The sequence below is a fragment of the Brienomyrus brachyistius genome, chromosome 13 (assembly GCF_023856365.1).
Source record: "Brienomyrus brachyistius isolate T26 chromosome 13, BBRACH_0.4, whole genome shotgun sequence".
Lineage (NCBI taxonomy): Eukaryota > Metazoa > Chordata > Actinopteri > Osteoglossiformes > Mormyridae > Brienomyrus > Brienomyrus brachyistius.
Genome location: NC_064545.1, coordinates 310,030 through 325,766, shown reverse-complemented (window position 1 = coordinate 325,766; position 15,737 = coordinate 310,030). Strand labels below are relative to the sequence as shown.

At 44.0% G+C, this 15,737-nt stretch overlaps 1 protein-coding gene across 3 annotated transcripts in view; it reads right to left on the bottom strand.

Moving 5' to 3' along the window:
- The window catches only part of LOC125706188 (carbohydrate sulfotransferase 8-like), a 108,778-nt gene that overhangs the window by 78,420 nt on the left and 14,621 nt on the right, over positions 1-15,737 (bottom strand). For 2 of the 3 annotated variants that reach the window (XM_048972765.1, XM_048972763.1), the window contains exon 2: positions 6,730-6,929. Coding sequence is in view for 1 of the 3 variants with exons in the window: in XM_048972763.1 (XP_048828720.1) it covers positions 6,730-6,904 (175 nt within the window). In the remaining 2 variants the exon portion in view is untranslated. Of the gene's footprint in view, positions 1-3,637; positions 4,378-6,729; positions 6,930-15,737 lie in introns of all 3 variants that reach the window. The other variant, XM_048972764.1, reaches the window with a different exon arrangement.

The window sequence follows — 15,737 nt, the reverse complement described above, 5'->3', positions numbered from 1 at the left end:
CCAGAATTTTTTGGAGGCTCTCTGAAGCCCTTGAATGCTGCTATTGTTGTTATTTTTTCAGTTGAGTTGCTTTCTTTTTTGCAATGTCTCTCTGGGCACTGTTTACGCAAACCTGTCTTTTGCATTGACCAGCTTTCATTGTTTCCCTTTGACCGCCTCTGAACATCAGCTTCTCGCTGTCTGCTTCTGATCGTCTGCCTCTGACCATCTGCCCCTGACAGCCTGCCTCTGACAGCCTGCCTCTATCCATCTGACAGTCGGCCCCTGACAGCCTGCCTCTGACAGCCTCGTCTGACAGCCTGCCTCTGACAGCCTGCCTTTGATAGCCTGCCTCTGATAGCCTGCCTCTGACCACCTGCTGTTGACCATCTGCCCCACACAGCCTGCTTCTGACTGTCTTGCCTCTGATAACCTGCCTCTGACTATCTGTCCCTGATAGCTTGATTCTTATAGACCACCTCGGACCCGCTGCCATTGACCATCTGCCCCACACAGCCTGCCTCTAACTGTCTGTCTCTGATAGTCCACCTATGACCACCTGGTACTGATCATATGCCCCTGCCAGCCTGCCTCAGTCTGCCTGCCTCAGACCGTCTGCTTCTGACCACCTGCCACTGACCATTTGTCCCTGACAGCCTGCCTCAAACTGTCTGCCTCTGACAGCCAGCATCTGTCCGCCAACTTCTTCTGGGTGGTTTTGGCACTATCGCCCATGTGCTTTTCACTGAAGTATGTAGAGCTTAAAGACAGGTTTTCAGACAAGGTTGAACCCATAACAACAACAAATTCTTCTCATCAGGAACTGCAGCAGGTCTTGAACTTAGCAAGGTATTTCAAGTTCGGAAAGTATTTCACTTTGTGAAGTACTTGTCATGTCATATAGAGCTATGTCATTTAATTATCAACTCAATTTAAAGTACTTTGGCCAAGGGTAACGGTTCCTATGATGTGAATCTACACTTTTAAGAGCACCCACTAATGTTCTGCTTTGGCACTCCAGAGAGACTGAACCGCTGTCAGTTCGATGTGTGGTGAATCAAAGAAGCACAATATTCATCTCTTCCTTAATTCACTTTGAAGAGAGGAGATGGTTTCTCCGGTTTTTTTTTTAACCAGTGGCCAGACTTGTATTTTCATGCTGATACTCATTAGGGGCCTTTGATAACCAATCTAGTCTTGATTAATTGGTCCCATGTTGAGAGCTCTTTTCCAAGACAGCTGAAGATTGGTGTCTGACAGATAAATTAATGACAGGGGACGCTGAGAACCAGAACCTTGTCATATTGAATAGGTGTCAGATAGCTGCCTTTAATCAGTGCAGCGATGGCACTGCGGTGTCCGTGACTCCCTTGTTTATAGTGATTGCGAGATGTTATTTCCTGATAGCTCTGGCTTACTGCAGACAGTGGAACACTGGGACACTTTTTGCCCCTGCGCTAGAACAAGGAGGAGTAAAGGATGACCAAGATAAGGCTGTATTTGTGCTGTGAATAGAAACCCTTTCAGATATAGAGTGTTTTGACTGATCTTTCTTCCATCAGTAACTCAACCACAGTGTTTTGCTCATCTGTCCATCTTACATAACCTCTTATCTATTGTAGGACACTATGGCGAGTTTTCTCAATGGTCAAAAGAAAGTGTTCACCCCTGACAGGATGCCACATACACACACATTGTACTTCACCCCCCCCCCCAATTTACAACTATGTGACTAATGCACCCATTGGCATCTTCACCTTTATCTTGCCAAGTTGTTTCTTATCTTGATAGAAGTAAAACGAGAATGATGAACTTCTCAGCCAGGTAGTGTTTTACAGCTCTTCTAGCTGAACAAGCAAAGTGCTGTGCTAACATTTCGAAGGTCATAGGTTCAAATCCCAAATCTCTACCATAAGTCACTTTGGATAAAAGCATCAGAAAAATGATTTGTGATGGTTTTACAGCATCCAAGTGTTGAAGGGTATGAGACACAACTTGAAAGGCAGCCTGGTGCCCTGGGACGTGCCCACCCCTCTCAGGTGACAGTGGGACCTTTACAGCCCTAGGGCAGACCACACTCGCAGAGTGAAAACCCTCAGAGGGCCCGTCTTAGAGATTTGAAAAAGCTCCCCCTCTATCGGATCAATATGGGGGTTCAAACGACGTCCCATTTTGATTTCCTCTCTCTCTGCGAAGCTCCGGGTGCCTCATCGATAGGGGAAAGGCTGTCACAGTCCCTGTCCTCAGAGGGAGATTAATCCCATCTCTAGTGGAAGTCTTTGCCCTGCTTGGTGGTTAGTTACAATTATGCCTTTTCAACTTCTCATACTGTGCAGACAAGTTAGATCAAAGTGTCTATTTTTCCACAATTACTGAGTATAATATCCTTTAAAATTCTATAGGAGCTTTTTTTCAGAATCCTTTATGTTGGCAGATACTGTAATGGTTTACTAGCAACTGGTTATTTAATTATTTTTTCTTATGAATAATAGACTTTTACAATGTTATTCAGTGAGTTTTTTTCACTCCCATTTTCACTATAGACACACGGAAGAAATAAAGCTTCCAATAAATAATCAGAGGAAACCAACCCATTTTCAACACTTAAATGGGATCAGAGGTAAAACAGAGTGAAAAAAATCCATGTATCTGCGGCATTGCCCCTCAAACAGGGTCATGGAACTGAGGTCACCATCCAGGTTGCACTAGAAGCCACCTCCTTGTGCTTCCGGTCCATTCCTGATCCTGTTGCTACTTGGATTCCTCTCGGTACTGGAGCTTCATTTAGCATCGACACAGAACAGGGCTGAGGCCCAAGAATGGCAGAAGCACAAGTTGTTGAGCACACTACCGGTGTAGCTGACCATAGCATATGGTATATTTTAGGTTTACGTCATAATACAGTCCAAAGTAGACAGTGTTGCTTCTTTCCTGTAGATCCAATATAAATTGCACCTAATGATGCAGAAAATTATTTTGCTTTAGCTTTCTGTATTCCGGAATTCCAATTAGGCCACCGGGTAGCAGCTTAGGTGGGAAGGTTTGACTACTAACCAATCAATGAAAACCTCTTGGTAAAATATTGTTCATGCAAAGAGAGTTTGGTTATTCACCTCTGAGCATAACATTAACTAAAAACTTTGAATCAAAAATGTTCTTTTACAGTTTGTTTTTTTTTTAAAAAAAAGATATCTTATAATGCAGGATAATTCCTATAACTTCTTATTCATATTAAAAGGGATGATTATGTATTATGCAGACTTATTATATATGCGTCATTATTTTTCGTATTCCAAGCAGACCACAGGATACTTTGGGAGATGATGTAGACGGTCATCCTCACGGCAGCTTCTACAGCACTTAATGATAATGATGAACTATACATTTATCATGTTTGATTTTGTAATTCTTTTTGCAAAATGAATCACCAAATGGATTCTAAATGTATTAAAAATCCTTTTTAAGGAAAGATAAAGGCCAAAAGCCATAGTGGTGTCACTGTACATGACTAGAACTTTCCCAGAAGGATTTACATGCAGATATTTAAAGCCTATTAACTCTTGGTAATCAGCACAGTTTCATTACATTAAGAGTCAAATAAATGTTTTTGGCAGAGAGAAAGGGCTTAAGGGATTATTTGACTCTCTCCACTCCCTACCCTTTGCCTGGAGGAAGAAGGGGAGGGAGTCTGCACCCAGGATGAGATGCTCCGCATGACCAGAGGGCCCACGAGGCAGAAGTTTCCCTGTGTTGATGCTCCAGAAGAGCAGCGTCCTGCTTTAGGGCTGCCAACTCGCAACAACAACAGGGACATCAAAGACCCTGTCATGTTTCCATGGAAAACCTCCATGAAGGAGAGACGTCACAAAACATAAACACAGATTAACTATTTTTTCCCACTTTTTTTTTACCTGATCCTTTTTATAAAGTGTCAACACACTTACAGTAGCTGTTGACTCGGGTTGCTGTGTCTCATTAGGGTTTAAGCGCCTTAAGTGTTATTGCTGGTTAGGAGGCCAGGTCCTGAAACAACTAAAATACCTGCAGTAGTTTTAGTAGAATATGCAAGTCATAGATACCTGGGCACAGTTTTCTGCTAGCAGTATAGTCAGACTAATGTTATTTATGAAACTTAAAATCCTTAATGGAAAAGTAACCATGTTAGGCTATATAACGTTAACATGTAGGGAGGATTGGATCTAGGCGTAGGCAGGCTGAGCTGTTGCCTAGGGCCAGATTTACATGAAAAACCATCTATATAAACATGTCCGGTTGTAGCTATAAGCAGTATATGCAATTGTCTAGGTTTCCCGAAGTACTTGCGTTGTAGAGGAAGTGAGTTGAACGTCAGTTTTCTTGGTGGGGGGGGGTTCGCAAGACAAGCTTGGCCTTGGCCCCCTGAAAAGGCAGATCAGGCGCTGCATGAGAGCTATGCCCGCTGTCCGAATGTGCATGTCTTTAGAGAGGAAGCCGGTCCGCTCATGTGACAGCAGTGAAAGCAGAGCAACGGTGTGTGTGTGTGTGTGTGTGTGTGTGTGTGTGTGTGTGTGTGTGTGTGTGTGTGTGTGTGTGTGCGCGCGCCAAGCAGCGGCGTCCTTACGCGACCTGTGGAGTGCGTCGCGGTTCTCGCTAATCACGCCATCTCAAGAGGCAATTTCCGAGAGCATCACAGTCTAAACCGATTAAATTTAAATAGATACGTTTGTAAAACACGTCCTGGGTTGTGCGGCTCTTGTGTAAATCATCAGCAAAATGCAATTTACCCATCCAACCATTTACATTTCGTTATAAACTCATTCTGTTCTGTTTCTCAGACTCACCATTATTGGATTTCATTGCAGTTTAACATCATATATTTTGAAGCTACGGCATATAAGATTACATTAAAATTGTGTTACCCTGCTGTTTCAAGACAGGTGTGCTTAAATACAAATATGCTGAAATAGGTTTCCCGCAGAAAATCACACGTGATACAGTACATTTTCTCTAGTGATTTTTTTCAGTGTTTAGTTCCTTCGCTTGTGTGTCACGGTTGGTACGTTTGTGATATTTGGCCCCTCAAATTTTTATTGCATTAGGGAGTGAAAATTTAAGTATCAGAAGCCAGAAGATGATTGGGGGGGGGGTCTTTTAATATAAATATCACCATATGGGATGGCTGTTAGAATTATGATAATATGTAACAAGTAATTCCACATCGAGACATAATGGATTTGCGCAGCACATAAATTCTACTCTGAACACAGATACAAATATGAAAATATACATCTTGAGTTGTTCTTAAAAAAATGACGCAAAGGTTCTCTAGCTACATTTGTCAAGTGCTGAAGCGAATGGTGATTTTTGGCAGGAATCCACTTTAACTTAATGAATGCCGCTATATTTAAATGAAATTAGCTGTGTAAAATTAGCACTAATATCTGTAATATTGGAATTAATTTAGCCTTCGTTATTAAATATTAACTGCTGTATCCGTATTCTGTATGAGAAGGACTACACGCACCCTGCTAATTTATAGGGCTGTATATCCTGGCAAACCAATCCCTTCCCCGGTTACACTTAAGTACACTGTGCCTGGGGACACCGGCCGTCTCGGGGGAGAGTCTGGTCTCAGGGGTCATTATTATTGATTCACTTCACCTGTCCCTCATCCATGACTGCAAGTATAAAGTGATGTGTTCTGTTCTTTGAAACCCCCATTAACTCTGCCCAGACCCTGACATCTGACCTGTTTCCCTTTACACTTCATCTTGATTCAGTGCCACACATGGCTTCCTCTTTTCCATTGAAACAACTCTCATTTTTCCTTTTCCTCCCTGCTTTTCCATCCCTGGTAAACCATGAAAAGGGGAAACCCAATTCCCAGAAAACCCATTTTTCCCATTCCATTCCATCCCCATGTCACACGATTCTCTTCACCTCCCCTGACTGGAGCACGTACAGTATACATTGTCTGGGTGCCGAGTTGAATCTTGCTACATCCATGCCAAAGCGCATTCTAATAGCCCTTGAAGTGTTCCCGGTATCTGAGGAGCCCCGCAGTCCTCCTGCAGCGACTGAGCCGAGAACGATACAAAATACACTCATCTGGCAGCGATAACATTTAGGAATGTATCTCTCCATCAGTGGAATGGGAGAATCTCTGGAGATTCCGCTTTCGGAGTGGAGTGTCTCTTATCGATAGGATCCCTGCCGTGGTGTTCGGTTTGTCGCATGCAGGAAACTCGCAGTGAGAACGACACTCGATACACCATCAGTTGGGAGCGGAGCGCGTCACTGGCTGCCAGGAGGCACAGCTAGGTGCGGGAATGCTTCCTCCGGACGTTCTGGGACTTGTCATGCCTGGTCCTCTGCAATGGATCTTCCTTTTGTTCCACATGCACAAGGAGTCGATACTTAATGGCCCCGTGATTTGCCGTCACGATGCTTTTGACTCGTCTCATGCTTTGCCGTTTTATCAACTTTCGACCCCTAAGGTCTTTGTCTGCTAGAGTCTATGTACGAAGGAGCCACAGTGAAGGTGTGAAAATTCACTGCTGCCCAAGGTTTACAGTCAGGAGCTAAACGCTACACCCAAAACACAAGGTAAGATTGGTTCACCTGGGGCATTTCTCCGCAGAACCTATTTCATTTATTAGATATTATTCTGTAGCCTGGGGGGGGGGTGTCTTTCTCCACGCATCTCTGGGCTGATGATTACGAGGACAGAGTAACTGGCACCTGGAGCCCTCCATATCAAAAAGCACTGACCTGGAGCTTGCTGCTGGAATGTCTCGGAAAGGTCCTGCAGGTGTGTGAAGAGCACCAGGCCCCCAGCTCCGAACAGCAGGAGGAACCAGAAGAAGCAGGGCAGCTTCATGGCCAGAGTCCTCAGTCTGCGCCTGCCGCACCGAGGATCCGCTGTCTTACATTCCACCCAGGGCATCTCCTGTCAGCCCTGCCGCAGGGACCTGGAAAAAATGGCAGCAGGCAACCGCTCGTCATTTCAATCTGACGTTTCAATCTGACTGCTGTTTGGCTTTAAGGAGAAGAAAAGGCCAAGCCCTATGTCCGTGCAAACTGGTGTCTCCTGACAAACTTTCAGGCTACTGGAACAGCCTTATTGGTTGAATAAAAATGTTAAAACAATGACGATTCACTGCAGAAATCCCCATAAGTAATGGTCACGAACCAAGGAGACTTGATATGCCTCAACTGTTATTTATTTTGTAGCAGGGGCATAGGGACTGGGAGGGGGGGGAGGAGTGGGTGGGTACCCCCCAATATTTAATTTGGCTTCATCCCCCCCCCCAAAAAAAAAAGAAATACGCCTTGGCATTTAAATTACTAAGTTGTTTTCCTTCCAATATCATAGTCTCACCTTCGCCCTTGGTTTGAAGTTATGCTACATGTAATTTTTCCATTTTTGCGATTTTCTCACCATCACGATGCAGGCGTACAAGGTGTCGCTGAGTTATCTATTCCGGTGGCTTTACTTACTATATTATCAGGTCATGCCTCCACATGTTCGTGTTTATATATGGGTAATAGAGCGTTGATTCCGGATATGCCGGGTGTGTGACAGCGTGTATGTTCTGTCGTGGGCTTGGGTAATTTGGACCTGGGTCTTCTGCGCACCCGTGTTCACCTGCTGACACACACATTCACAGAAATACAGTGAGCGAAGAAAAGGTTCTAGTAAATTTGAAACTACGGGGATTAACACTTGAATGGCAACTGAAGAGTTCAAGAGAGGCTCATTAGTTCATACAATGTTAACATGAATCAAGAGCCTGAGATGTATACTCTGATAGAGCAGGACCCTTTAAAGGGTAACTGACCCAGTGCCGAAATGTGAGACTCCCCATTCAGCGGCCTTTGCTAGAACAATGTGTCAGTTTATAGACTAGAATCAGGTTGAGGGAGTCAGCTGACCGAATGGAGTTGCACCTCTGGTATTTTTAATTTCTAGATCAACATTTAACTGCACGACTTAACAATTTTGCATATTTATAATAGTGCTTATCAGCGGACACTGAGGAGATTTCATTTCTGTTCAATGGTATGATCGGGGCGCCTCCCCAGGGATTTTAATAGCCTGCAAAGGCAACTTCTGCTTGGTCCTTATAAGAAGTACTTATTAGCAATAATAATACTATTAAACTCATAATTATGACTCTGTTTGCTCATTGAAGGACCTGGCATCTATGTATCTCTCAATTTTACTGGGGCACTTCAACGATTCAGGTTAAATACTTGACTCATGGCAGCAGTGGGGGCAGCTCCAGGGATTTGAGCCAGCAGCCTTCAGGTTAAACACCGTGTTAATTGCACCTGCTCGGGCTGAATGTGCGGGGGCTACCTGCGCACTTCCCTCTCTCCCGGCGCACAGCTACCCCCGTCAGGCCCAGCGCCCTGCTGCTGGCAGCTTCCTGCCTTGCCAACTTCCTGCTTTGGCACCACGATGAGGATCCGGCATCCAATCTCCCGGCACGTACCAGTACATCCACCCTACTGGCCACTGTGGTCGAGACCTCAAGGAGCTCCCACCTTTTATCTCGACCCCACCCACCCACACACGCACGCACACCCCCTGGCGCGGAGTGTGATATATGAGTCTGCAAGCCTGTGAGGAGCATTGAACCGCTGTCTGATTGAGTCGCTATACGTCTCGTTTGATTTATATAGCCATCGAGGACAGATTCAACCGACGGGATAAATCGTATGACTTAGAAGAATACTCCCAACAATGAGCTGAAGGAAATTGATGAATGGGCTGCTTAGCGTTTTATGAATAAATCAGAGTTTATTCATATTATCAGCGCCGAGGTTTTATTAATCACTATTTTCGTTTTATGCGGTTTTGAAAAGGTAGATATGCTCAAGCTATGAATTAAATGGAGAAAGAATAATGTGCTGGTTACTCAGCAATACCTGAAGGCAGGGAGTGAGTATAAATAATCTATTCATTTTGATGATGCAGTGTTTGGTCTCCGGATCGACGCGGCACTGTCAGCATACGACTGGTATCGGCCTTACTGCTCATAACCTGCTCCTTGGTGTGTACTGTAAGTAGTCTGTGTTGAAACAAGTACTCATAACTTGGAGCTTCACTAGAGGGTGCTGACATTGATGTGACCTTTATTTATTCAACTTATATACGAAGTGCTGTTGCCTTTCACACCATTCTGACAGCCGTTCATTAAAACCCTGTTTTCTTCTACACTCCGTAACAGACACTTTGTAGCTGCGATAGATCACAATTTAACTTGTCTGTGTAATTAGAAGCACATGAATGCTTTCCCAGTGAGATGCATTATTTTGCAGAGAACTGTGCTGTTCACAGCCACTTTTGCTGGTGTTGATAATCAGCTTTAATTTATATACTGCAAACAAAACGTTATGTGATATGACAGGTTTTATGACAGGATAATCTCCAACGCTCACACACCACTGAGATGATATCTGTAGGATCTTCAGTGTAACCTGAGAATGTCCTATGCAGTCCCAGATAAGCTTACTCAGACAGTAAAGGGCCAATTAGCCACTAAGCTATTAGCAACATCATTCAGCGTATCTGATTTATGGTCGTAAAAATAGGGCTTCTCTGCTTTTTCCTTCTGCTTTCAGCCATGCGAAACGCTGAGGTGTCGAACTGCAGACACGCTCCAGTTCATTTTGTATACTTACATGATCCATATGTTTATATATGCACAGATAGCAAAGATTTACATGAAGAAAATGAAGCCTTATCTGCATTACGCAGGGTACACACACTTATAGATCTGCATGTTAAAAGGCACTCCAGCAAACGTGATTCCAGCTTGTCTGTCCTTTAAGCGGCACAGACTGAAAAATTGTATATGAAATGGCCAGACAGAATTCATCAGCGGCCGCTTTGATCAGACCGGTTTCCTATGTCACGTCTTTACCCTTCAAAGTGTTTGACATTATGCACATTGGTATTCTTTCGTAGGGCCCCATGAATAGGTCGACCGCCGGAGCGAATATGGAGATGGAAGCTCTCCAATTCGCTCTTCCCGTCACATGATGTCCCCATGAATATTTTACGAACTTCCCTCTGATCACACTGACAAGGGTACTATAAATTATTCTTTTAAAATATACAAAAAGATTAATGTCCCACATTTTGATGGTGTTTAGTTTTATGGAGAATCTGAATTTAGGGAACTATCGTGCGATTTCACTGTTTCACGAATACCTGAAAGGGACACCTGTCACTGCACGTTTGTGCAGCTTTGGATTGGACACCATGGCTAACTGCCAGAAGGTCTGGACTGGACTTTTCTCGGATTGCCACACGCATGCTTCATTGATTAAACATCTTGTCACATTAATGTTTATTAGCAATATTAAGAATCCATGGAGATCTTAGTATTTAATTCTGGCACCGCAGTGAGACAGCCTTGAGTGGTCCTTGTGAAAATAAAGACACTCCTGATATATCTGCTGACATCTGTGGTTTTTCACCCTAATTGTAGTTTCCTTCATGAAATGCAGTTCTGGGATCAATTTGAGACCATCTCATGGCACACCAGTGTATGATACAGTTCTGGGATCACCTGGCACAAGCAGGGAGGAGGACCCCATGGTTTTTTTGCCTAGGGCCCCCAGAGTCCCTAGAATTGTCTTTGCATGTAAGACACTACACACTATATTAGTGATACCAGCAGGACCCACATGACGCCCGCGTGGCATCCACCTCTTCCTTACATATCACAGTCCTGCTGCTACAACTACAACATCTGTGTAAACGAAAGAAACAATCAAACAAAAATCTCAGCTACTCTAGACTCGGTGGGGTTGTCATAGGGAACTTGTTCGAAACCCTGACCAAACTGTGTTGTCCAGTCCACAATCCTTCTGCTAATGATGAATTCATTAGTTTTATGCAGCACTGAAGCCTGGCCAATGTGAACGTCTGTCTTCCAGTCAAATCTGGTTCAATAGTGGAGTCAAACGAAATGGGCAATCAAGTCTAATTCGGCATAACACATGTTTACAAGGCACCCACCCCTGCTCTTGGCTTGTGGAGCTTGGATGCTCTCCCCGTGTCTCGCAGGTTACCTCTGGGCGTCCCAGGTTCGTCCCACAGTCCAGGAACACGCTGAGATGCAAATGTCATCTCTAAATTTCCAAGAGTGTGCGGAGTGATGGAACAGCACAGTGGTGGTCTGCAGATGGATGGATGGATGGATGGATGGATGGGTGGATGAAGGGCAATGTTGAATGCAAATAAGAAAACAGGATACTGTACAAACATGGTGTGACTGTAGATGATGGCAGTTTCGTGGGGGAGTGGAGGGGGGTGGGGCTTGATCAGGTCAGGTGACCCTGCCTCTTAACATGCAGCATATGTTTCTAAATCACACATTTCAGAAGCCAAGAGGAAACAGAGGTCCAGAAAGCGTGGCAGGGTACAGCATGTACTCGGCCTTCCATTAGGGAAAGGAAAAAGGCCGCACAGCTTTTTTTATGCTAAGGAAGAAAAAAAAAAGGTTTTTTTTTTCCATACCATCTATTTCTTTTTTATTGCCTTCAAGGATCAACGGCTTTCGCTTTGGCGAGGAAGAGATGCAGTTTTCTTTTGAAATCAAGCATGAGAGAGGTGAGAGGTGGGCTCGGATACATCCCCGATAGCCCCCCAGATAACTCCCCCGGGTGGAAATAAACACCTCTGCACACCTGCTTCCTCCGTGCCGCAGCCCACAGATCCTTTCATCTCCGTTGATTGGTTTCCCTTGGACTTGGGGGGGGGCGAAGGGTTTCATCATTCTAAAGGCTCACAGCAGTGCGGCCCTCTGACATATGGGGGGGTGGGGGCTTTAAAAAAATCATTTCTGCAGATCACGGCAGCAACAGAGTAACCTCTGACTGAAGAGTGTGTCAGCAACGGATGCTTTGAAAATATTATCAGAAAGGCTGCTCATTCTCTATTTCTCTGCTTACAGTCTTTCAGGTATGAGGAACCTGCCTGTGTTGTCAAACATTGGATAAAGTCTCCTGAAATCACTGATCAGTTGCAAATAGCACTTAAGTAGAAGCCTGACTCTTAAGTGAAAGACCGGTAAATCCGAAATGTAGGTGTGCTGATCTGTGTTTTAATCCCTATCCTGAATAATACAAACAGTCCCTCTCCAGACAATCAGGGCTATTTCCGCACTGACTGCTCAGCAATGACCTTGTTTTCACTCTATCTTTTGTTCCCTGACCTGTTCAGGCAGGGGTGAGTCACATTTATGATTTATTCTAAATTTGGTGTGTGTATAGAATACGATTTTATTACTATGTTTGATAAAGTCAGCTCACAACTTTAATTCCTGTTTCCTGTTTCGTTTAATTTGACTCGAGGAGAGACTGCTATGTATATGTATGAGAATATCTATTTTATTTATGAATTCTTGCCTCGTCAGAGAAGTACAGGTGTGTCCCGAAATGTTAACACGGACTGGATTAGCTTTTCGTCTGTAAGACATACCAGTCTTATGCACTGGTCCCCTAAGCTGCAGGAACTGCTCTTTCTCGCTGAACTACATTCAGTAAAATTAATACAGCACTGAGTGTAGCTAACACTCACTGCAATATAATGAAGTCAAAACTAATATTCCTCTTCCTGCTAAATGTAATGAATTCCCCCTTTATGTTGAATGTGAGGCCTCACATTAGATTGCTGCTCCACTTTGTCACCTCATAACTGATATTGATTATTATGTAACAATGATACAGTCTTTGGTGTATTATTTACAGACAGAAGTCTTTGTGACATGAATGATACAGTCTTGGGTATATTATATACAAACAGGGGTCTTTGTGACATGAATGATACAGTCTTGGGTATATTATATACAGACAGGGGTCTTTGTGACATGAATAATACAGTCTTGGGTATATTATATACAGACAGGGGTCTTTGTGACATGAATGATACAGTCTTGGGTGTATTATTTACAGACGGGTCTTTGTGACATGAATGATACAGTCTTGGGCGTATTATATACAGACAGGGGTCTTTATATCATGAATGATGCAGTAGTTCATGAACATATCTAGACTCAACAGAATGTGGAGAATGGTGTGTATAAAGTGTGACGAGGGAGACTCTGCATGGTGGTGGGTCCATGATTACAGCCTGACGGCGCATTCAGCGGCGCATGGCTGTGTGACATCGCAATCCTCGATGTATTTGGTGTGCGGCGTGTGCTGACAACCTCCTCATCTGACACGTGGTGAAGCTTTAGTGTTAATGCTGGGCGTAATGTTGGTATATGCTGTAAGAAGCACTCTGGCAGAGATGGTGAAAAGGATCGTGTGATGGGGGTTTGGGCACGGAAGAAAAGGCTTATCGGGGTTTCCTTTTCAGAAATAACAGAGCTCAGCAAGGAAGGGAATGTTTAACAATGTTTCTTTTATGGGAATAACAGGGATGGGCAAGAAAGGGAAGGTTTAATGGGGTTTCTTTTATGGGAATAACAGGTTTGGGTAGGGAAGGGAAGTTTTAACGGGGTTTCTTTTATGGGAATAACAGGGATGGGCAGGGAAGGGAAGTTTTTACGTGGTTTCTTTTATGGGAATAACAGGGATGGGCAGGGAAGGGAAGTTTTTACGTGGTTTCTTTTATGGGAATACCAGGGATAAGCAGAGAAGGGAAGTTTTAACTGGGTTTCTTTTATGGGAATAACAGGGATGGGCAGGGAAGGGAAGTTTTAACATGGTTTATTTTATGGGAATACCAGGGACAGCCAGGGAAGGGAATGTTTAATGGGAATTCCTTTACAGGGTTAAAGGAATTGGTAAATCATATGAAACTACAAACCTGACCTCAGTGTCTCCTCCTCCAGGGGGCTCCCACCCCCATGCATGTTGCCCTACACACATATATTAAATGAGGGCTATATAGCATTACATACAATTAACTGTAAATTAAGTTAATTGTAACCTCCAGATGTGGGCTAATCTTTACAACTGAGTCATAATACAATTAATCTTATATAATTTTAAGACCAGCCGTTTCCCGCTGATGTTCTCTTTTAAACATGCTTAAATGGTCCCTGTGAACAGCTTTAAATTAGAAGCTTAAATAAAGCGCCAGTGACCTTCCATGTGCTCAGCCCAGACTGCATGGGGCCGTGTGACCAGCCTTAACATGGATTACCACAACAGATGGGAGACACCCGCTGAAATCAATAACCCGTGTCTCTCTGAACTAAAAAACATTACGAGGGCTCCTCTTGACCAAAGATTGGGCTGGGCGTCTGATTGTGTAATCTATACGCACCAATAGCCTGGGCTCAGAATTCGAACATGGGCAGCAACCACTGTTACTGAGCCACACGGAACACCGATATACTGGGGGGGGGGGGGGGGGGAATCATGCTCGGGGTCGTGTTGAACACCAGTCTCTCGATCACAGCGAGGAAGCATCACCCATTCATTTCAGCCAGGAGACAAACTGCATCGCTGCGGGAGATGAATTCATGGATACAGATCCAAGTCTTTAATTGAATTAGGAGGAGAAAAAAGTGTGAGATAAGCCACAGCTGCTTTGAGGGACCAGGAGATGAGAGGTGGAAAGATGACTAGCAAAATGTTGTAAATAACACTAATATAGCTCCTAAGCATGAAGCCCTGCGGAGTAACATTTTGAAGAAGCTTTTTTAAGATGATTAAAAATCCATATATTACATTCATAGTGATCTTCCACCAATGTTGCTGAAACTCTGAAAATGTCACATCTCCACAAATCCAGCAGCTGCCCATCTCTGCACATGGTCCAGGGGCACAGGACCTGAGTGTGGAGCACCACAGGAGGGATGTGACCGTTGAGTTGCAGGGTTATAGGTCTTGGATTGGGCCATCATGTTTCGGTTCTGGCAGGGTGACGTCATTCTGAGACCCCAATGCATTTGACACATGTGACCACAAAATCGATTACTCTTGGATAATTGCCCCATATTAATGAACATGGATAACCAAGAAATGCTGATCGGGGACAAACAGCTCACAACCCACAAAAAGTAAAACCCTGTCATTCTCAATGGTGCTGGACCGGGATATGGGCTCCGTTCATTTTAGCAAGGGTGTGAAAAGAGCAGAGTGGGTAGTTCTAACAGGCATGCGTGTGTGATCTATAGCAGTGTTTCTCAACGGCTGATATCACACACCTGGTGTCATTGTCATTATCACTGACATATACTATACAGACACTGCCCGGATTATGTTGGTCCGTGTTGCGACTTCACGATGAGTATTCCACTTCCATTCTGCTTTTCAGTTTCAGTAAATTATTCAGTAAATGACATGAGATATTCAACATTTTATTATAAAATATGCTTTGTGTTAATGATTTTGTCCAACTGTAGGCTAAAGTAATTGTATCTAAGCATCTTTAAGGTAGGCCTTAGTTAGGTTAGGTGTACTGTTAGGAGTAACCCCGGGAACGTAGACCAGTGTTTCTCCATCCAGTCCTCAAGGACCCCCAGAATCCCAGCTCCCAGCACAGCAGTATCAAGTTTTCTGTGTTCTTCCCTGTTTGGTTCAGGACAGTCTGCCTCTTTGGATAATTGTAACTCCCCACCACTGACTGATTTCCCAGCCTTCCTATGAGAAATCCTCTCCCGCCCCCCAATCATTGTGTGTGACCCACAATGATTCGGACATCACTGTTTCTGTGTCCGTTATGTCCGCTGTTTTCTGCTTTATTCATTTAGCGTTTGCTCAGTCGTAATCTCTGGAATATTCACCCATGGCACAATGTGGAG